Here is a 24,642-nt window from a genome sequence, read left to right on the forward strand (position 1 = left end):
CCATTGTTAAATATGTTTCTCTGTCCTTGGTGCTGAAATTCTGCCAATTGAGACTGCGGATTACCGTTACTGGTCCTTGAAGGACCAATTAAGGATAAGGCATATATATAGCTAATAGCCTTTTCAGCATGAAGGGAAGAAGAACAGAAAAGCAAACAAAGATCCAATAATCTACAAGAAATTGACAACAGGATAAAAAAATAAAGAAAACGTAAATAAACTAATTACTGAAGCCTATATTTCGTTTAAAGAATAAATACAAAACATTATCTTCAGGATTCACCAAACTGAGCTACAAGAGTCACATACAAGATAAAATCTAGATATTGCAAACCAATTTTGAGGACTTTTCAGTGCCTCATAAGGGCATATATATACTGTGATGTGAGCAACCTCTGCAATTTCAAGGACTGGCCACCAGAGGCCAGGCTTGGATCACAACAGTGAAAGACTCTTTAAATAAATATATAATAAGACAATCAATTTGTAGTGGAAAAGCTGTTGAATTGTGAGGGTTACCATTTCGACTACTAATCACCACTGATAACAATAACAATAAATACAAATCTGCACCTGGAATTGCTTAGATGCAATCAAATAAAAAATTTGAGAATAACAAATTAGGGCAGAAGAAGTATCAGAAGAATTTGAAATAGCCCAGAAGTCTAAATAACCTAACAGGTTAATTCATGTGCTGGAGGCTGAAAATCATCACGGAGGCAGTCGGTTAAACTGTTTTTCATCTGCGTGGTCTCTGCTGTTGATTTATCTTGCAAAGAAAGAAAGAAGAAAGACTTTTTTTTTTAAAAATTGATTTAATTTACTGTATTACATTTTATTTTTATTTTAACATTTACAAATCTTATAAATTCATAACTTGAACACAGAAAGGCACAGTTTAAAAATTAAAAAAAGGGAAAACAACAACAACAACAACAACAACCGAGTGTCTCCATGGGGTCACGTGGTCGGTCACTATGGAAGTAAGTGACGCAGCTGTTGTCAACAAAATCAGAAAGCGTGTTCGGTTCCGGCTAGAAATAGTTTGAGAACGAGTGGACCACAAGCACCGTTCTTACATCTGCTGAAGTCACTGTAGTTTACTTTGAACTATGAACCTCCTAATATATGAACTAATCTCAAAGTGCCGTTCAGTCTCCAACTAATGTAGTGATGAAGTTTTTGTTTGGCAGATGTGACACGTTGCTGAAATGGAGGCTTTTATTGGTAGGCTGCAGTGTTAAGTACAGCCTATTTTTCAATTAGCTACTAACAACTTCACTCCCAGCATCCTCGTAAAGCAGGTTATGACTTTACACATAAAAAGAGACTTTTTTATTTGAAGTGTTTGAAAGCAGAATTGTAGCAGATGAAGGCAGCGTGCGGACCTCATTTATTTAGCCATTTGATTTATTTATCGATCACTCTAGGGGCAGTGGACAATTTCCTCGCCTGCGTAAAACCTGCGTCAGTGGTACCTTGGTGTCCTTTTGACGTTTCTTCCCCAGTTATCGTTTATCAGTCAAATTGAGATAAAGCCAAAACTGTGTTTGACCATGTCGAGATCACCTCCTTATCCAGTGGGGCTGGTGGTGCGACACCTTTCTCTGTCCAGTGCGTAAGAGACCCGTGGACTGGAGGAGCACCCCGGCAGGCTCCACACAGTTTGACAGAAAGAAACAAGACGGCGAGTAAAAGGGAGTTGGGGCAGAAAGAGAGTGTGGGAGGGTTGGAGAGCCCTCCCCCAGCCAAATGTCTCCATGGATCCACTCCTTCATAACCCAGCTCTTCTCCAGCCTTGCGCAGATGGCCAAAGTGTCCAAACCGGAGCCGGACTGTGAAACTGCTCAGAGGACCCCAGAATGACAAGATGAGAGGAGACTAGTTCTTTCACTCTTCTCTCACTGCTTTGTTTTATTTGGTGTACAGTGAAAGTCAAAATAGCCAAACACCCTCTGGCGCAGGAGCACTTGACTACATGTGAATGTCTGCTGGTCTCCCAGCGCACTCCAAGCTTGCGCTGGTGATGCCATGCCGCGAAACCACACGGGCGACGAGAGCGGCGGCACCGGTCTCTGGCTGAAGACGTCAACGGGACGAAGGGTGCAGGACTACCCGCTGAAAGATGTGGAGTCTGGACGGAGGACGATGAATAACGCGGTGCGGGTCGGGGACGGTCTCCTGTCTCCCGCCACGGCAGGTGCGGTGGCAGCTGAGAGGAAGCGGGGCGCCCGGCTCAGCCTGCTTGGGAAGCCGCTGACCTACAGCGCGCAAAGCGGCCGCAGGAACGCGCGCTACCGGCGGCTCCAGAATTACCTCTATAACGTGTTGGAGAGACCGAGGGAGTGGGCTTTCGTCTACCACGCTTTTGTGTGAGTACTTAAGACTTCTTTAACAGAGATTCAGACAGTTAAAGTCACTTCAAGTCCTTTTTTTTGGTCTACTTTAGTAACAGTTTTTCAACTTTACAAGCTGAAGTTAAAAACAGCAACTAGCAAAAATATAAATATTTGGTTTATACAGAAATAAAATGAACACATAACTACTTTTGTGGATATTTTACCTGATGATATTGACCAGCTGGGGTCACGGTGCCCACACATATCAGGGTATCAAACCCAGATATGGGTTATCTTGTCACATAGCCTAACATCATCTCCCCAAATCCACCAGACATGAACCCACATATACACACAAACATGCACAGAAACACACTTTCTTCTTGGTTTCTGTGTCTCTTTCTGGAATTTGATCATGTCAGATGTTAATATGCGGTTGCTGTGACTTTTACTGATGTCACTACATTTTGATTTATATACCACTACATTACTGCTGTAAGTTAGTCCGAGGTTTCTTTCCGATGTGATCACCTGTTGCTGCAGTCACAGTGTGCAGAAAACACGTGAAACACAACGTCAAACAGAGTTTAATGACAGCTATGCGTGAAGGTAAAGGTATGTTGAAACTTACAATGCACATCCATCTGATAATTGCAATTGCAAAACTTACAGAGTATTTAGAAAAGAAGTCACAGTATTATATTATTGCTTTCCTCTCTATCGGAACGATAGAGCTGGTTACACTGGAGCTACAACAGATTTGGGGCTATTACAGAAGGTCAGTAAATTGTCATCTGAAAAGTGTGACTGTTTGCATGATCTTGAATCTTTCAGCACTGGTTTTGACAGAGAGTGGCTGTGGGAAAACTCCTGGGGGGACAATTTTAAAGCTGACTTGTTTTAGTTCTTGAATTCAAACCAGCCTTCCGTTGACCACAGCTTTAATTTTCATGTGTGAAGTGACTTCTTCGAGACCAACATTTCTAAATTTGAATTTTCCATGCTCCCTGTTTTTTTCATGCAATTTCGATTATCCAATTTGCAGATTATTGCTAACATTCAGGCTCAGATTTCCTGGTATGTGTCTGTCAAGATCGTGCTAAACGAATAGGATTTGTTGGTGCTGTTTGTGATACAAGGATGCTTGTAAAAGACACAGTAAACTGTGTCCACATACAATGATTGTGGTCAGGTCTTTAGAGACAGCTGCTGGATGACTGGTAAAGTACTAGTAATCTGAAGGATTAGTTTCGGCTTTGCGTTTTTTGCTGTGCGCTACACATCACAAGAGATCACCTGTCAGTTAAACAGTGTGGACGGTGCTGGGAGTCGATTAAGTTAGTGGTTCTGGAGCGGGCGCTCTTTTCTCCGTCTGCCATCGTAGCAGTCGATTCTCATGTGAAATCTCTGCAAAACACACCGTATTTTGTATGACTGAGGATATTTCAGTAGAAAAATCTACCAGTTACAGCGTTTGGTTTCTTTGTTTTTTTCGGCAAAAAGACGGCAAAGCGTGAAATAGACACGCTCGTCCACTACATCAAAACGTGAAATAGCAACACTTTGCGCTATATAAGTGTGAAAGCTACGATTTTTCCTGAGGAGGACGAAAATGTAACCTACTGCATGTTTGTTGTTGCCTCTGTTGCGGGACCTCGGTCACATGACATTTATGTGCGTGCAAGTTTCATGCTTTCAAAGAGCTGTAACTTTCACGCCTCGCCAGCCTAAACCATGGCGATTTCTCGTTTTTCCTGTCGTGGACCGGCGTGTCTATTTCACGCTTTGTTGTGAGACTGTGTCGGATGAGCACACAGGCTGCTTGTGTTACATTGAATAGCAGGTCCTACATTGTGGTTATTCCAACAGAATACACACTTTACTAGATATATTGTATACCACATTTGCATCTCTGTCACACGCATACACCGGCAAACCCACCAGTGGCAACATGGTTAGATTGAAAAGCCACATCTCTTCCCGCTCCATCCGAGTCCTTCTGGAAGAGGGGCGCTGTGAGAAGGAAGTGGAGCTGTCAGAGGCGGGGCTGCAAAGCCGGATGCTGACATTTTATTTGCTCAGGCAGGACAGCTGAGGTCGCAGGGGTTAAGTTGTTACATCTGCTCGCCACAGGCTCCCACACTTAGTAGTTTGAATCAGTTGTGCATATGAAATTACATTAATGTCTCCAACAATTTAAGTGAGCTAATGAGAGATTTTGGAGGATTTGGAAAATGAATCTCACTCTGTGGGCAGCATGAAAGAAAGCATGAAAGAAAGCACGAATGTGTTGGAAGAGTGGACATTTTACTAAGGAAGGAAACCTAATATAGGAAGAAAGACTTGCCTGAAATAAATCAGGTCTAAAAAGAGATGGAAACACTTGGAAATATATATTTTTTTAAAATGATTTTGAAGAGTCACGCTAAATGTATGGAACCTTGATTAGAGCACTTTGTATTAGTGCAGTCGTCTTGATGTAGACTCTGACCTGGTGATTTGGAGGTAATGGAGGTACTATTACATGAGTGCAAATTACCTTTCTGATCACAGAAAAGTTGCACTTATGCTTGCATACTTTCCAGTGATTGACCAATTGTTCTTTCACTTGGATGTCTTGGACACTTTTATGTGTCTTCCTGCGTATGGCTTGTGTGTGTGTGTGTGTGTGTGTGTGTGTGTGTGTGTGTGTGTGTGTGTGCGCACGCGCACTATTGCCTTGACATCTCAAATGTCATTATGCCATAATCAAAAAGGTCTGTAAAAATAGATATCAAACATAAAAACAAAAATAGACAACATACCATTTGGTGAAGGTTATTTCAGTTTGTCAAAGTGGATTGTTGTAATGGTGGACACACATTTTATATTAGCATTTTATGGCCACAAAATTCTTATTTTTACAACCACCAAAAATGTTCATATGAAAAATATAAGTGTCTTTGGCTTTTTTGACTCTTCGGCAGTTATTTATGAACTTTGTCTGTCTTTGATTTTGCATTGGACACGTACAGCGTACAATCAAGGATGTTTTTGAGACCCATATGGTTTTAACTGTCTAAACTGGTTAAAATAACTGGTGAAAGAGGTAAAAAATAAATCGGACAGCTTGGTGATGAACAGTGGGAACAGCAGTACTAGAGATCCATTGCTTTAAGGGGGTCATTTAATTCAGAATTAATATGTAAATGATGTCTTGTTGGAGAATTACCTTTCATTCTTATGCAGCAGCGCCTGTCTGAATATCTGATTCTTTAATTGCTGCAGTCATTTCTGGTGCCAGTAAGCCTGTAGATCTCTTCTCATTTGTGAAGTAAGCCTGTGATCATTAACTAGTTGCCATTTGCTGTCGCTCCAAGAAACCTTTTGCGAGCTCATGTCGCTGATTTCAATACATACTGCCGAATTAATTAAACAATTTTAATGCAAAGCTGAAGTAAAACTTTGAAGACTGGATTTGATTGGATATGAGTCACGTCTCTTATTGCTATAACTTTATATAGATCGTTTTGAGTCTCCACAGTCAAGGTGCTGTGTAATGTTGTGTTTCAGTGAGTCAGAGGACACTTAAAGGACTAGCAAGCGATAATAGCATGTTGGAGAACTGCCTGCAGTCAGCTCATCCCTCCTTCCTCCTGACCTCACCATGACGTCATCACATGAACGCACAGCGCTCGCATATAATTGCATATAGCCTACTGTAGTTAATATTAGGTACCGAGCTAAGACGTAACACGGCAAACCGTTTAGAAGTCCTCCACAGATGATGCGTGTTCAGGCAGTTATAAACGAATGTTAACAACCAGGGTAAAAAAACGCCAACAAATATCCATATACAGTAGCTACTACGGGGTAACATGACTAAACGTCGCTGTTCAAGCCCTCCCAAACCTTTATTTTTTTCCCCCACCGATTAAAGGCTACGCTGACATCAACAGGTCTTCATGACTTGTCTCTTTTTTTTTTTTCCCTGGCGGCTTTTCTTTTCTTCAGCTGTCTTAATTCGCCTGCCGTCTTTCGTAAGTCGTAGAAGTGCTGGAGTCAGTAGCTTCCGTTGTTCTGCCTGGTCACTACACTACCCATGAATGCACAGAGAGGATCATCATTTCCAGTGATTGGATCAAGTGGGAATTAGATAGCAGAAAATGTATTCTCTGTTAACTGCAGAGCGGAGGAACTGGGAGACCCATGTTGCTGACTGAACACTCCATCAGTGATGGCTGTGGGAACGGAGCTATTAAACACTTATTTGAACAGAAAACAAACTTACAGCACCTTAAGCTGAATCCCTTCAGTGCTTGTTAATGCTATAGGCTGCAAGGAGTGGTTACACACACATAGACATACACACACATAGAAAAAAAGGCATATCTGAAAATACAAACAAAAGGACACAAAACAAAAGCAAAAAAGCACACGCACAAATGTAAATTCAACAGCTTGCATGCTAAAAGCACAGATGCTGTATAGGCACACCTGAAAAAACACACCCACACACCCATACACAAACGAATGTATATATAATTGTGATTGCATACAGATGCACATCTCCACACCTCAACCACAGATGGACTCTCACGAATGCACACACTGTAACTGCATGTAGATAAATGGCAACACAATCACATGGCCTCACAGATGTGTTACTCACAGACACATTCACTCATGGTAAGTGATGAACAAACACACAAACGACACAAAGCGTATAATTTACAAAAGAAAATTTCCCCTTTTGATCGTTTCATTCGTAAGCAATTCTGTTGAAACAGATGCTGCTCTGTGTGTGTGTGTGTGTGTGTGTGTGTGTGTGTGTGTGTGTGTGTGTGTGTGTACACACGAATGTGTCAGAAAACAGTTTGAGGGTGTGTGTGTGTCTTTGTGGGTGTTGGTATTTGAAATCTTTAGATTCAGACTATGCTCCATAGGAATCCCTGGTGGGCTGCTGATATCTGCTGATGGGCTGCAGGATGAATGGAGACACTGATAAGCATCTGGGCTCGCTTCTTGCCAAATAATGCTCCAACACTGAAACACTGCTGGCATTAGGATTCAATCTCTTAATGACATGGCATGTGTTGGGCTAATCACATTTGCTGAAATGGGTTCCAGCCACAGTCTGCATTATGGGCTATACTCGGGAGGATGATCCCTTTCTGCGCATGTGCTTCCATGTGTATGAGAGTATCATTTCATCCCATTTTTAAGCTGTTTGTTCGGCGTGTGAAGATGATGTATGCAGATTTGTCTACGCATTGATGTGTTTAATGTTTCTGTGTCATGAAAGTCTGTACTCCTCTCACACACTGCGATCTGCACAGGTTTTGTATCCAGATGTTTGTTTTTCGTGTCTGAGAATGAGTTGCAGAAATTCATCCGTGTCTGTCTGTCTGTTTCTCTGTCTGTTTCTCTGTCTGTGTTTGTGTGTAAGATTGATCGAGTCTCACATGGTTTGAGTGCATCAATCATTGATCCCAGGGCCGTTCTGGCCTGTTGTCAGGTACTGCGTCAACCCGGCCTGATGGCTCGCCACGAGGCTGATACACACCTTGTTCTGATGATCAACCTTGGTCCATTTTTATCCTTTAACCGCTCCAATTTGTGCAGCGTCTGTTCTGCATTAACTGTCAGCTTCAATTGTGAATGGCACTTTAAATGTCATGTAGCGTTCACAATGATGGAAAGACTGAAGTCAAGTATTTGACTTAAACGTTCACAAACGGTTTTTTCCTGTTAAAAGGGAGTTTTTCCTTCCCTCTGTTGGAGGTTGTTCTTCCTGTTAAAGAGGAGTTGTCTCCTCCCAGCCGCTCGTGGTAATTGCTGAATTTTTCTGGTTCCTTTGTATAATGCCGTAAAGTTGTCTTGTTAGGACTTTACTATGTTGAGTGCCCTGAAATAACTTGTTGTGATTGGGCGCTACATGAAAACATTACATTTTATTATTGTCTTCTAAAGTAGTTGCAGCAGTGGTAGAGTTTTTGATGGGTTTCTGCACATTTGGTGGTCCATGCTGACTTGGTTAAAGGCTGCTCCAATAGTGTTCATTTTCCTCTAGGTATTGTAGCACTGTACATTCAAACCAGTCACAGTGAGTTTATTAAATCTGAAAGAGAAAAGGCTGTTGTTCCCAGAGGCTATTCCATCACTCACTAAACTGCAGGTGCATTGATTGGAGAGATACAAAAAAATGCACTCAACATCAAAGGCATCCTGAAGAGCCTGCACTTTGTTTCCAGAGAACATGGCGACATTTGAGACACCTGAGCACATAAAAGAGTCTCTGTGTTTAGGTTCAGAGTTACTTCCAGGTTGGGAGGAAGTTGTTGGCGAGCACCCAGTGGAAAATCCTGCATAATGCTAAGGACCCATTAAATAGGATGACTAGAAAGAGGTTTGGGAGTGTGAGTGTCTGTGTGCATGGTGTATAAATACTGTCATGATGTGTTCCGGTGTTAGCATGAATAGGTACACAGTTGGTACCCTATTAAAGATAGTGTGCGTGTGCGTGTGTGTGTGTGTGTGTGTGTGTGTGTGTTTGTGTTTTTTTTATGGCCACACTGGACAATGTAACACACCACAGACATAGTGTGGATTTGTGAGTCCATGTCACCAGTTGGCACTCCGAGATCCAGGGTTCAACAGAGGCATCAAGGAAGAGGAAGCCAGAGAAGATGAAAACAAGTAGAGAGTAGAGGTGAAGATGACAACGCAGAGATTTAAGGTTTTCCTTGTTGGAGAGGTTGATGTGTTGATGAGGAAAGGGCAACATCTGGTTGTAAATCCTGAGTTTGAAATGGAAAAAAAAAAAAGCACTTGTAGAAGTTCAGAAGTAGGTGACTGACACTAGACGTTAAATAGAAAAAAAGAAATATCTTATTCATGATCACCAGAACAACAGAATATTTTCATATTGAACATTTTTCTTCCTCAAAAATGAAGTCAAAGTACATATTTAGGAGTTAGACCTGAAAGCAGCTGTAGGAAAGATTTTTTTTTTTTTTTTACCAGAACAGTTACCCCACATTTCAGCTCCTGTAACCATAATACTGGAGTGATCAGTGACACCCACTGTTAGGAATTACAGTACCATCAAATCTGCGTCTTTGAATCCCTGGTTCTTACTCTTTTTTTGTCTAGCCTCCTGTTTATTATAAACAGCACACCTTTTCTCCTCTGCTTGTCTCTCTCGTCCACCTGTAATATTTAGCTTGGAAATGTTAAATTACTGTTGTGTCATTCAGCCCTGTGATCGCAGCTGTACAGATTCAGTGATGTCTATATGCTGTTACAGTGCTGTTATATATATATATATATATATATATATATATATATCTCACAAAAAGGGGAAAAAAAATGCCAGAAGCAAGTAGACATGAACATTTCGGAAAGTGTTATTGCAATTCTCTAGTTGTCAATTTTTGTGTTTGAGCACAGGCGAGATAACAGACTCACCTCTGTGTATACAACAAACTACATCGACCAAACAGTTGAATTAAAACAGTTCCACACAAACTAAACATTATAATCTTTATGAAGGTAGGATTTATTGCAGGACTGCTATACTGTGTTACTTTTGATAGGTAAAACCTAATAAACTGGCAGCTGTTTATTTTGAGTCCATTTACGATCATGTTGTCTGAGGTAAACTCCCGGCTCAGTCTTGGACTGAGAGCTCGATTATACAACCATTGTAGTGATTTAACATATTTTAATACATTCTACAAGTCCTGTGTCTCTTTCTGCACATAAAGAAAACTGTTTTCAAAAGTATATATATGTATGTATATATGATGTCAATCTATGTACTTTTCAGGCAACGTAGTACATTTTTGACAGTATAAAAATCAACTTTTAGAAACCTTTTTGTGTCAGTGTTAGGACTGTTCTGAAAGTCTTTTAAAGCTGCATTCAAGGACTTTGAATAGCTGTCATTTCAGAGTCAGCTGCCAAACATCAGCCTTTTAAAGAACAATTTCCCAACAGCATAACTAATGGTATATCTTCTGATTTTTTTTGTACCACTCAATAGTGCTATTCCTACATCCCCAGATTTCCTGCCAGTTAACTGGTGATAATTGAAGCAGTGAGCTGCAAGAAAAATTTGGGAGGGGGAGAGAATAATTTATCATTCAAACTGATGATTAATACATGAAGTATCACTCCTCTCATACGGATCATCGTAAAATCCCTTTTCTCCTGCTGAAGTTTAACACACTGCATTTGTGTGCAGTTTTAACCCTCGGCATCTCACTTCTCTCGACACCCACCACACATTCTCCTCAGTCTTCCTGCGTTAAGCACACTTGCAGAATGTGCAAAAAAAAGTGAGCTAATTAGCCTGCGTCAGAGTGGAGAGAGATTTGACGAACGATCGGACTTTGATGTTGGTTTCATCAGGGAACAAGTCGTCCACATCGGTCAGAGCTCAGTGGTGAGACGGTGCGAGATCGGAACGCACTTCAGTGACAAATATACTGTGACATTCGAGCAGGTCACACAGGAAGTGTGTAGGTTGAACGGGTGTGTTTGTTTGTGTGTGTGTGTGTGTGTGTGTGTGTGTGTGTGTGTGTGTGTGTGTGTTGAAGGGGTTTAGAGAGAAAGAGATTCATAGAGAGGGTATTGGATATTTAGGCTTATGAGACTGCAAGTGAATTAATGTGTTTTCTGTTCTGGTAAAACACACACTCAGGCAGTATTGCACAGGTTTTCCTGCCAGTGTTTGACTGTACAAGTATGTAGGGTTACACGATGTGTCATTGCTGTGTGTGTGTGTGTGTGTGTGTGTGTGTGTGTGTGTGTGTGTGTGTGTGTGTGTGTGTGTGTGTGTGTGTGTGTGTGTCCGTCCACATCAGTGTGTGTCTGCTTGTTAGTCATCCGGCAGCCCTCTCGTACATCAGTGGAGGTGCCACTTTGCTGAGCAAACTGCAGCGCTGATCGATGGAGACAGGCCGGGCTCGCCGGTCCAGCTGCCCACACGGAGTGCACTGCGGCTGGGTGCGCGTAACACCGGCCTCCCTGCCTTGCTACACACACCTCGGACGGTCTGAACAAGAACATGTCTCAAAAGCACACCAGTTACATACCCATTAATATTAACACACACACACACACACACACACACACACACACACACACACACCTTCACTTGTTTTACTCGTACAGTACACACAAATGGTTTTGTAGCCTCACTCAAAATCCATCTGTATTATTAACAGCAAAATATACTCAATATAGTAAAAGTGCTCAATGCGTAAAGCACGTTCGCACATATAGCACACAAATAAATGTATTTTATTTTTCGATTTTCTTCCACGTAGTTAAAGCATTTAAACATAGTTGAGTACTGTATAATAAATAATTGTACACAATACATGCCATGTTTCAGTACCTGGAGGAGCAACAGTAAAATATCAGAAAATGACAAATTCTGAACCGCAATAAACTCTTGGCCTCAAAACAAATCTGTTTCTTTTGGTAACATTTTTGACACGTTCTCTTTAAAACCCCAAAAGTAAGGCCGTTTGTTAATGTGTGAGGGGTGGAGGGGACGGTATGAGGATGACTGAACTTTTGGAGTTTGCTAGGCTGGCTGTGTAACCCCTGTTAATTGTCTCCTGGTTTTGTCTCCATCACCTCCAGCTCCATGTCCACAGACACACAGAATGGTATCGATCTCAGCAAGAATAGAGTATTTCCCAAAGCTGTTTCTTTAATGTAATGTATAACACCTACAGAAGAATAAACATACAATAATTCCCTCTCCACACGTCAGCTAACATCGTGCTGTTCTCTTACGTCACTGAGCTTTAATGCATCCATCAGAGTCAGTCTTTCCTCCTCTCCTCTGAGAAATCCTCAGATACAGATAGAATTATGAGCTGCATGTTGTGGTTCACCTTAACCACCTGGGATTGAGTGTAAATATTTCAGCAGGGTTTGTGTATGTTTGTCAGGCAGCTCCGTGTGCTCTGTGCGTTCTTAATAAACAAACACAAACACACACATATAGTATATTGCAGCAAAAACATACAAGCCAGCTCAGCCCAACAAATATTGTGAATAATTTATCTTGGGTAGTCATACACATTTTTCCCTGGAGAAACACTGATTCAGGCGGAGCAGCACCAGCTTACGCTCACAGGACATGTTTCTGAGACTGAGAGAATATTGTAGGAATGGGTGTTTACTTCATTTGACATGTTTTCTTTTGTGGAAAGATTGGGGGGATGTCATTAGGGGCTGAATAGCTACTGTGAAAGTGTGAAAATGCTCAGTCCACAGAGAAATGCATGCAGTCCATATTCAGCAACTGTGCCGTTTGTACTCCCATAGGTTTGTGATGTCACAAACTCACACCCCTTTTACACGCTTGATCTCACCACGGTGAAAGACAACTGAGCAGTTATTTGGAGTTAGAAAGCTACAAGATTGGAAAAAAAAGTGTGGTTGACCTGGGCATGCGTCACTCAGCTGAGAGTCAACCAATCAGAAGAGAGGGTCATTGATATAAATGTGCCTTAAAGACACAGTCACAAAACACACTGTTCTTGGTAGAGCTCCTGAGCAAAGCTTCAGGGAGATGTACCTGAAGTGGACTGTGCTGACAGGTCATCATTGTAAATGAGAATTGGTTCTCAATTGATTTTACCTGGTTAAATAAAGGTCATATATGTACATTTTAAAATGGCATTTGGTAATTAAAACCACAAAAATACCTTCTTAAGAATGTCGAGACCACAAATAGAAAAACAGATGAAGTGAAAAACATGGGACCTTTAACACATTTTCCCACACACGCTCAAAAGTATTGTAAAGACACACGGAAACACTTTTAATCAACAGAAAATGTTTTCCAGGTCCTCAAATTGCATAACTTAATACTTTTCTGTGTTTTACATAATTGTATTATAAACAAACAACTTCAATGTGTTACTATTTGCTCTGAGAACTTTGAATGAGCGTTTTTTAAATTGCTTTGACATTTTCGTGACTAAATGGATGACTAATTGAACCCATAATGGACCGATTAATTAATAATGAAAACAAGTTGCTGCCCTACATTTTAGTTACTCACATTCTGAGTTGTTTTTAAAAAAATATATATTTTAGCTTTAACTCAAAAAAGAACATGGACTAACAGAGGACAAAGCAGAAAAATGCAGGCATACACAGAAATGCGATGCTGCCCCTTTCAGCACACTGACTGAGTCCAGTATTTGTTTAGGTAAACATTTGTGTGAATAAATACAATTTAATGTTTGCATCCTACCAAAGGATATACCGATCATCCATGCAGACATTGTTTATCACAACAGGCTTTCAAAAAAAAAGTCTCTACATTGACGTTTTAGTCAAATCCCATGATGGAGAATGCACTGGCATTTTGACAGAAATAGAATGACATTTCACAGCTGGGAAAAACAAGCCATTTTAATATTTATGACATTCAATCTCAGGAATCTACAAAGTATAACCGTCCCTGACATGGCCTCCGCCATCTAAATATATATACAATCCAGAGCTTTTATGCAAATGAGACCAATTTACTGTGTTTCTGGCCTGTTTTGAGTGGATTGTAAAGTAACCAGCATGTTGTAAATATTCCACCTGCTAGAGAGAGCAGAGAAGAAGAGATGGGAAACAAGGTTGAGAAGAAAATAGGCATGCAACATAATAAAGTAAAATGAGTAGAACCAAATTCAGTATGTGTTAGACAACCTGGTTTCACGGCAAAACGTAAGATAGACACGCCGGTCCACTACAGCAAAACCTGATGATCCTTTATTATGTTACTTGTACGTGCGCGCAAGTTTCACGCTTACAAAACGTGAAACTGTCACGCCTAGAGAGGCCAAAGCGTGGCTATCTCACATTTTGCTGTAGTGGACAGGCGTGTCTATTTTACGCTTTGCCGTGATACTGGGTTGTGTTATGCTCCTTTTTATTTCATCTCTGGCTTTCCTCAAAGACACTTGAGTTAATGTGAGCAGGCACGAGAGTTGGCTTTGCTTCTATTGTGAACTCATTGCAAATTCTCCGAAAAAGACAAACACTGAGCTCTTCCTCTGACTGTCCGCTGTCCACATAAGTCATATCATACATCTACCTGCCTTTTACTACTTGTTTATCATGGTGTTGCGTTGAATTCATTGACAGAGAGGCGATGTTTTTAAAGCAGCTAATACTCAAGAGTCAACTGATCGTGTTCCCGCAGCATTTTGACTTCATTTTGATTTAATAGATTAAAATGATTCTCTTTCCACTCGCTGTGTCGCGGAATCTGTTGTGAATCAATGCGCCTTTATTGCCCTTTAAAGATGGTTCTTTTGTTGTGGAGGCGTCAGTCCATGTCTGCCCTTTGAAGTGCTCTGGGGGAAGAATCTTGGACATATGTGTGACTCACTGAGGCTGGCTACATTTATTTATTTTTTTGTTTTTTTGTTTTTGTTTTGTAAAAGCCATCAAAAGCCAAAAAATTTCATTCTTGAACAGCATTCCTCTGAGGAGCATGAGCACCGTCCATCATGTTTCCATTTGTTTACTCATCTGGGGAGTCTCGTTGGTGTCCTGCTATGAGTTCAAAGTGTCTCTTATTTTGTTTGTTTGACTGTTGGTTCTTAAATAAGCTTAAGAGAGTGATGCACTACTGCATCCTTTAGCCCCGTACCGCACCAAAGCCGACAATACGACCGTCAGTCTACTAAGGGACACCGTGTCAGTGTCACGTTTTGCTTTGGCCAGGCGTGAAAAGTACGCACATGTAAGATGAGGGTCAAATACGGTCATGTGACAAAGTGCAAAGAGTGATTTACAGTGTAGGGAAGAGTCCAGGGATGGCTAGATAAAACACAAGACTTTTACATAACTTGTGCAGCGACCATTATGTAACACCCGTGATGTGCATAACGTCACTTGTGTAGAACTACTTATTTTAAGCTAAAGCGTTATCTTTTCCCTAATCATGTGTTTTTTTTGTGCATAAACCTAATGCAGCTTACTTTTCGGGTTTAGGCGAGACAAAATGTGACACTGACTTGTTGACTGATGGGTGTATAAGACACTTGTTGAGAGATAGAGCATCTTTAAAGGGACACTGAATGGCACTAAGAGGGGGTTGTAGTACAGGTCAAAATGACTCCATAACAAGTGTTTACTTTTGCTTTGTTTCAAAGAGAAATACACTTGATTTTACTGTAAAAAAAAAAACAACAACAACACCAAATGACAACAAAAGCTATTTAAATAGTGTCAGAGCTCAATTATCCTGCAATAATGTTTCTGGCTCTCTCTTTGAATGGTTTATTTGTGTTTGATATACATTTATGTTGATGTGCTTTGCAAGCCTGGACCAGTTTACGGTCCATATGTACAATTTTACGTTATCCCCCCCCCCCCCCCCCCCCCCCCCCCCCCACTGCTTAGCTTCGACAGAAAATCTATTCCACTCGCCAACTAATGGAATTGACGATTAAGTAAGGAATGCGGAACGTGTGCAGCGCTGATATTTAGCTTTGAGACTCTCCCCTCGTTGCTCCCCACATGGACTCACAAAGGGCAGCTCCGCGGGGATTTGGGAAGTGACGGTAATGATTTATACCTCGGGGAACATAAGCTATGCCTCTTCAGAGGTGCTTGTCAGATGATGAAACAGTTTAAGAAACCCACCCCCCACCCCCCTCCCCCGACACCTTATATGATGTCGTATTAGTTGCGGCTACATCCGCCTGGTCTCTGACACAAGTCTCCGAAAATGACAGTCACACCCACTTCACGCTATGATTAGCCCGGTACACACTGTCACGTGCAGGAAGTATGCTTGGTCTTGATTTTTCAGTCTTCACGCAACTATTTCTGTCACTTTTCAAGTGCAAGTGCAGCACTAGGAATGCAATCTTGAAGTGACTGTCCGAATATGTGTGTCATTATGCACATGTTTACATGATTACTGCCTCGAGCACATTTCTGTGGCTTCTCGCCTACCGTTTAATGCGACTTTTTTTTTCCCCTTTCAATGTGGTCGGAAAAGTCCTTACAACCCACATATTGGACTTGGAGGCCCTGTGTGGAGGAATGACAACAGCTACAGCAGCTGTGAAAGCGGGTGATCGGGGCAGTGGCAGGTTTCATGTGTGGAGTTATTCAGTGATTAGCTTCTTTCAACAGGTGCTAAACAAAAGTCCAGCGTGGACCATGTTGAGTGGATGAGCAGAAACGCGTCACGTGTGAAGTCGGAAAAATTTTATCAAGCAAAGAAGCAAAAAGAGGAAGCAATATCCGTCAAGTATGTCGTACAAAATTCAATCTCTGTGTCCTTGAGCGGCCCCGTGTTACCTCGCATACATCCATCCAATCATTTCCTCAGATTTTAAATGCAGGAAAGTGCTGGAGCACTTCAGTAGTATTGGAAGGGTGTTTACTTATAAAACTCCTTTCATATATTTGGAGGCAGTTCTAAGTACTTTACATAAGGTGTTGTTTACTTGCCCCTAAATTGCAGTTTATGATTAAAGCTGTTCTTTTTTTTTGTATTGGAGAGGACTATATTTACACTCACACTCACAAGTCAATTTATTTTTACCAAAAAAACAACAACAAACAAACTACCCCAAACATGTACAGGGGACGTAAGGGGACTTCAGGAAATCAGATCCTCTGCTGTTGCAGTTCCTGCTGGGTACCAGTAGAGGTTGATTGAGGTCACAGCAATCTATCAAATATAGTTTTTCAGTTATTTCTCCTGTTCTTCCTTCCTGTCCATTTCTATCTACAAGGATGATGTAATAAACGTGAAAGTGTGTGTGTGTGTGTGTGTTTGCCAAGTAGATTAGTCACATGACTGATTCAATTTCACTCCTGTATATGATTTCCTCAGCAAACATTGAACTATTTGTAAGCTTAGTTCAGAACCACATGCTTCGGAATTTGCTTGTGAATGTATGTAGGAGAAAAACAATTGACAAAGATGATAATGATCATCATTTGTAGAGAACTTTTCAAGTTACAAAGGGCTTCACACAGCAAATTAAAATCAAAATCTGTAGATATTGTGATGAAAAGATTATATAAATTCCAGCGGTGTTAAATTGTAAATCATAATAAAACATAAAATGATTGATGAAGCAAAAAAATAAAATAAAGCAAAAATTCAGGTAAAATAAGTACAGGCACTCAAATAAAAGTATATTTTAATGCCTGAGACCTGCCTGAGGATGTCCAACTATACCGACTCCACCACATGACTTCACGAAAAATACATTTCCTCCTGAAGTGCATGTTGCCCCTAGCAACCAGTGCTTGGACAAGAATCGAATGACTCTCTTTACATTGCATGGAAAGCCCTGGGTGGGTGGTTTGTGTGTGTGTGTGTGTGTGTTTTATTTGTGTTTGCATAAAAAGCATGTGATAGGGGATGCGATAAGATGAGTTTTTGAACATTTCTGTGCGCTGTCAAGTGTGTGTGCGCGTTTGTACGTGTCATGTTTATGCAGACATTTTCAGCATTGTGAGGACATTTTGACGCACACTCCTGGACTTGGTTTTGGGGTTAGGTTGAGGTTAGGGGCAGCATTTAGTTGTGTTTGTTACGATTAAGGGAAAGGGGCTTGTTTTATGCTAATAACTGTCCTCACAACTATAGGAAGTGTGTGTGTGTGTGTGTGTGTGTGTGTGTGTGTGTGTGTGTGTGTAGGTAGGTAGGAATTTGGTAAGTCCATTGACGGGAGTCAATCTAATGTACAGTGAGTCTCTGTTTTCTCTAAGTAAGCCTTCTCCCGGGCCTGCAGCCAACAGAGCAACCAGCCTGACACAACAAGACAGCTGGCTGTTTGGATAACATCACACCTTTTTCACTCTCTATGTGTGTGCGTGTGTGTGTGTGTGTGTGTGTGTGTGTGTGTGTGTGTGTGTGTGTGTGAGTGTGAGAGAGAGAAAGAGATAGAGAGAGAGAGCCTTTAAACATTTGATTAAACTGAAGCAGACCCAGTTGACTGGTTAGCTGCACAGTTGTGTGTAGTTGTGTGAGAGTGTTGTGAGGAGATGGCTGTGGCTGTGTGCGACAGAGATGTAGGAAGAGTGTGAGATAACAATAATTGTTCAGTCCTATTGTTCTGTCTCCGTTTCACTGTTTGAACTTAATTTCTGCTTTGGATAGAAATTGTCTTCATGAGTATATTCATAGGAAATAAGACACGTATGTAATCCATTGTTTCTGTTTTTATAGTTAATTAAATCTCTTTGATATCATCCTTTTCAGGACACTTATTTACCAGTTCACTTTTCCACATCTGCATCACAGCTGTATCATGCAAACACATCATTTCTTGCTTCTTGACATCGGAATTGGTCAAGTGGCAAAACACAGGCTTTTATTTTGAAGCAAACACAGGAAATGCATTTGTCCATGTGCATACATCTCCAACACAAATAATGTTCGACTCTCTGTCAACAGCACAAACATGTGTTAAAGTTCACCAGTCTTGAACTCGATGCAAAAAAAGTGATCAGCTTTACTGCACCCTAAAAAAAACCCGACATTTCCACTGGAATTAGTTGAAAAAAATACTTCATCTACAACAGTTATGGACGTATGCTGAAGTATTTCTGGGCATTTTTATGAGTGGATGAGTTATAAATATTGCAGAGCAAAACTGAACAAGGAGCCGCCGCGGTGAACTTGTTAGATGAGGAGCTGTGGGTGGAGACAGATCTGTTGATAAAATAAATTACAACTAAACAACGCAACCAACAAATAAAGAAGAATAAAATGCACATTTACTTTAATAAAGTCAAAATATGAAAGCCAAGCAAAACAAAATAAATGCACATACACTCAGTCAAGCACACATCCTGTTGGAAAGCGAGAAGGAGACTGAGAGTGCAGAGAGAGGGGGAGTGTGAGAGCGGAGATGGGGGATATTTGTGAGCCAGTGTTGAACACTTGCTAAATGTCAGCTCCATCCAATTGTGCATGAGGCTGTTTATAAGGAGACCAAAGGCTAAAGATGACAACCTTCGCTTCCCAGCACAAATCAATGTAAATATCTCTCTCTCTCTCTCTGTGTGTGTGTGTTTCTTCTCCTCTCACACAACAGTTGAGGACACAATAAAGCTTCCTACAGCATGCTACTTGATTTATAAACCCAACTTTTGTCAATTGATTTGAGGCCTTTATGTCCTCAGTCTGTTTCTGTTTAAAGGCAAATATAGTCATTAGAAAGTTGTCTTGTATAATCCTGCTTATGTCCGTGCAGGTGTTTTCTGTTACTCGCCATAAGTGCTGCTGATGTATATCAGCTGTTCAGTCTAATTGAGTTTCTGAGGATTTATAGCTGGAGCTGGAAATTGTGTTCAAAGCTGAGCTGCATGGTGCTCTGACACGGCCGGTTTACAGGTCCATTTGGACAAACGACAAACACATTTTTTAACTTGCCTTTTATGACTTCATCTGAAATGGTTTTATGATATCTGTTTCTTTAAGTTACTCTGCAAGCAGTTTAGTTTCAGCTCGCTACAAAGAAATAGTCCCCATGATAACTACGGACGGGGAATGTTAGCAGCCTGGTCACAACTACAGTGCTAATATTTTGTAACTAAATCAACTAATTTCAGTGGAATTTCAGTGCTTTTGGGTGCATAATTCACTTTGTTTGCATTGTGTCCAAGAGTGGTGAACTTTAACACGTTTGCGCTGCTGACTGAGTCCCAAACGGAGGAGGCTATTGTAGCCTATTAGCCATCCAGTTCTGGAGAATAATCTGCTCTGCAGAGGAGGAATAGTTTGCACTCATCTTTATGGTACAACTAGTCTTTTGAGCAAACTGTGTTCGTTCATTGTTGTGTGGTCAACCAAGCTAACAAGCTAGTTAAAGAGCTTTATTCTCCTCTTCAAGAAGCCTCTATGGAGTGAAATGATGCACAGTCCTGAGAACAACATGTCAGGGGCAGAAATGGCGCATTAGAGAGAAAAAGAAAGAGGTTGAGAGAGCTTTGGTGACTGAGCAGCTCTGTTATGTGTTCACAGTTAGTTTGCCAGATACAGTTCACGAAGCTGTGTGAACAGTCATCAAGAGTCTCACCCCAGAAATTCTGCAAGATACAGATGAGCCTCGCTGTTCCACTACCTAATGTGACCGGGTCTCATCGGAGACGTCTCTGTAAAGACACATCGCTGGTGAATTTTCAGATGTCTGTGCTGTGAGCAACATCAATGAAATCCATATTCACTTTCAGTCGTTTGGGGTGGAAGAGGAAATCCTCTGCATGGCTAGATACAGATAATGAGGAAAAATAAGTTTCATTTTCTCTTTGTTTGACTTTACATAACTTGGATAAACTTTTAAACTAATAATCCCATTCAAATCCAATTTTTGATACTGTTGAACCATTAAATTTGTTTACAGTGATACTTACCTTCCTGCGCAGTTGGCTTTGCCAGTCATTCCCATGCTGGATTCAGATGGCATGCATATGCACAAGGCATTCACAGGAAAGAACCTAGGCACGGTCTGGATGAAGTTCGGAAGACGAGAGCTGGTGCACGCACGCACTGCACACACTGTAACATCATGTGGTCGAGTGGAGCAGCAGGGTTTTTTTTTTTTTTTTTAGGTAAAAAGTAAAGCCAGAGCTATTTGTAAGAATCAAAAATCCTTAAATTGCCATCACAGTCAAACAAACTGCTTGAAGGGTACTGCCTGCCCTGAATATTCAATAAATGGGTCAGTTCAGTAACACCAGCAATGACAGGAGTCGCTAAATCAACCATAACTGAAATCTTAAGGATGATTAACGTTTAAGCTGCGAGCCTTGTAGGTGACATTTTGAGTCTGTTCAGAGATAATAACATGGTGTGAGAATTATTGAACTGTTTTGCTCTGAAGCCTAAACGACACAAATGCTAGGAGAGAAAAAGAGATACGGTCTTAAGAAAATGTGAAGGAAGCCGTAAAACAACGGAGCAGCAGAGGATGGAGCGGTCAGCGACAGCGAAAGGAAAATGGCTCCATCCTCTTTTTGCGAGGCCTGCTGCCAGTTTCCGACTGTGGGAAAGAAGTTAAAAACACATTTGGTGGTACGAATCAAGTGTTTATTTTCCCGATACACAATAGCAATGTATCATTTCAAAGAATATTTCCCGAAAAAGGCCTTTCTGCCGCAAAAGATCAGAGCGAGCCGACAAAATATTCCCTCTGATTTTCTAAGCCTAGCATTAAATAAAACTAAACCTGGAACCATGACAGTCAGGATCATTTAACCAAAACCAATAAAGACCCCCTTGACCACCATAGCTGCGTAACCAAGTCACAGCTTGAGCAGCAACAGAAAGGCATAGCTGTGGAAACTGGGCTAATATATGCCGATAATTTGTTTGTTTGGGCTCGGTTCTGGTTTTTGAAGAGGAGTTACTGTTCCTGGCACTCGACTGCAGAAGTAAAACCCTCCATTGTCAGGCGCTCTTTGGAAAATTAAGGCTTCTCTTATGGTGCAATTTTCTCGAGAGAATTTATTCAGCCACTCTTAACAGCTACTTCAGCCTTCATATCTGATGCAGTAAGGCCGTCGCTGACCTCTGCGTCCCGAGATGTCGGAGAAAGCAGATATTGCGCTTGGGGACACACATATCATCTTTATGCTCAACCATGTATGAATACGGAAAATATAATGCTTCATACATATACTGAACTGTACACACACACACACACACACACACACACACACACACACACACACACACACACACACACACACACTCGCTGACACAAGAAGAACCCTGGTCCGAAATGAGCTCATATTTAGCTCCAAACCAAAATAGATTTTCCATATTTGCAGAACCAGAAACACACACACACACACACACACACACACACACACACACACACACACACACCCCAACACAAAGACATGCAAACCGTGACGGAGTGTGCAGCTTCTCCACCGCGTCAAGCCAAGTGACAAATGTCTTCTTCCCCCCTCCGTCTCCTGACCTTGTTAAGTAAAGAAAGGAGGAGGGGAGGAGGGGAGGAGTGGAAGACGACATGTTTCGGAGAGGCCGCGTGTATAAATTACGACCGGGGTCTTCTGAGGTAAATGGTGCGTCGAGAGTAGACGCGGCCACATTAAAGATATTGGGACAGACACTAAACACAAGAACTGCCTCAGACCTGGCTCGGCTCCAGCCAGCGGAGATATATACACCGTCCAAGCCATCATCCCCAGACTCTAAACCCACGCGTTCACTGTTCCATAAAGTCAGCAGGAGCCACCTCAGACTGTGTAGAGCATTCGTTGCCGTCACCTTCTTCTCTGTGCCTTTGATCGCATCACCTATCATTCCTCTCCGAGATCGTTCTCTGCTCAACTTACCTCACTTCTCCTTCTCTACATTTCGTGTTCATTCAGGTGAGCCAAGAGCATTAGAGATTACTTTCTAATCAACTCTGATTTCATTATCCTCTGAAAACCCACACAGATGGAGAAGTTTGATGTGAACCACAGTTTGTGTGTCATTAATAATCAGCTCCAAAATGGAGCCATCCACTCATATCTTAAGCATTTTATAGTAGAGGATGAGTTCTGGTTTTCAGAACTTACTTTAACAAATTCAGCACTTTAATAGAAAACATTTTAGAAAGCGTTGGTTGCTTCTGACTTTATGTTTCGGATTTAACTCTCCTTGTAGTAACTGTAATTCCCCACTCTTTTCCAGAGATCATTTCAAACCAAACTATTTTCTTTCTTAACCAAGTCAGTTTTGTGCCCAAACCTAACCAGTAGCACAACTTTAGGAAAACTAACAAACAACCTATATGGTGTACAAGTGTGTGTGTACGAATATATATATCCTATAATATATTGTATTATATATCCTATAATGTAGGTGCAACACAGACATTTACACAACATGGAATACACTAGAGATATTTAAGTTAGTTAGTCTAACAGGACTAGTTTGGATACAGCTACGTACAGGATTCTGACGGTGTCCGGGTCAGGGTGGAGGATCGATCTGATCTGATGAACAAAGGAAAATAGAAAGTCCACTTTGTGGGATTGTCACATCTTCCAGTTTGTGGTGGAGCAACACAAAGTTCACATAATTCACACTGACAACACGCAATCTGCATTTCAGAGTTCATGCTCATTTTATTTATGAGAGGTCGGTGGAAAAATATGGAAGAGGATGGAAGTTTTTAACCATAACCGTAACCACAACAGTGACACAGATGTTCCCCCCATGCAATGACAAGGCTCAACGCAGCCTTTAGACAAACTGTGGATGTGTGTGTGTTTTGTGACACAGTGGGAGGTAGCGTGTGTGTGTGTGTCTTTTTTTTATTTTTTATTTTTTATAGGTTTCTCAGTTTCCTCGTGCCACAAAGGCTGAAGAGCAGAACAATGACAAAAGTGTTGGGAAGCATTAACAGAAATAAGAAAAACATTTTTATTCCATCGATCTTGAAATAATTGCTGAAAAACAGCATCCGCTGGCCAAGAAATGTCCTTTTAACTCTGCGTCTCTGGCAGCCACCGTGTGTGTGTGTGACTGAGTCAGTTTCTATGTGCGTGTGAAGTTGTAATGCTTTTTCCACTATGAATCACTTTTATTATTCATAATTAAGAAAAGCAGTGAGCCTAATACTACAAAGCAAAACAGAAACACCCCCGTTCAGGAATACAGCTGGCCAGTAATCCTGTTCTTTAATTAGAAGTAGATGAGTGGAGGAGATCAAAACATCCATATCAATGAGAGGAGGCTGGGAGGGGAAATTGTGTGTTTTAGGTGATTTGTAGCAATTTTTAATTTTTTTTTTTTTTTTTAATTTTTTTTTAATTTTTTTTTTTAATTTTTTTTTTATTAACTTCCACATTTGAAAGAGGAACCATTAACTGCAACACTTCCACGTCAAAACCTGAAAGCTAAAAATATGTACAACTAATGTCCAGGTTTTTATCAACGTAATAGGGACATTTCTACATTGAACATACCTACAAATTGCCGCCATCAATTTATATATCTATTTTTTCTTCCTATATCTATCATATCTGCTCAGTTAAGTACAAAGTCATTATGCTCAGACAACTTATACCCCTTGGTTGAGGTTAAGGGCAGATTGCGTTGACTTTTGCGGGGTGTGAATCGTGGTCTCCGGTGTCAAAATCCGGTGCTTAATATGTTCAAAATTAACATTTTGGATTAAAAAAAAGCCAATATAAACAGTGGGCACAACACAGGCAGAAATTATATTCCTGAAGAAATGTATCTTAATTTCAACATTAAAATTTTAATTTTTAAAGTATACCAACTTAT

General features: G+C 41.0%; 1 protein-coding gene across 6 annotated transcripts in view; it reads left to right on the top strand.

Moving 5' to 3' along the window:
- Positions 1–1,178: 1,178 nt before the first annotated feature.
- kcnq5a (potassium voltage-gated channel, KQT-like subfamily, member 5a) overlaps positions 1,179–24,642 on the top strand; it is a 92,152-nt gene continuing 68,688 nt past the window's right edge. For 5 of the 6 annotated variants that reach the window (XM_069144264.1, XM_069144259.1, XM_069144261.1 and 2 more), the window contains exon 1: positions 1,180–2,372. In XM_069144264.1, coding sequence (XP_069000365.1) covers positions 2,032–2,372 — 341 coding nt within the window. In that variant the 5' untranslated portion in view covers positions 1,180–2,031. Of the gene's footprint in view, positions 2,373–24,642 lie in introns of all 6 variants that reach the window. The other variant, XM_069144260.1, reaches the window with a different exon arrangement.

This window comes from Embiotoca jacksoni, unplaced genomic scaffold, assembly GCF_022577435.1.
Source record: "Embiotoca jacksoni isolate LCO1_2020_lvr unplaced genomic scaffold, fEmbJac1.0.p SCAF_12, whole genome shotgun sequence".
Taxonomy (NCBI): Eukaryota; Metazoa; Chordata; class Actinopteri; family Embiotocidae; genus Embiotoca; species Embiotoca jacksoni.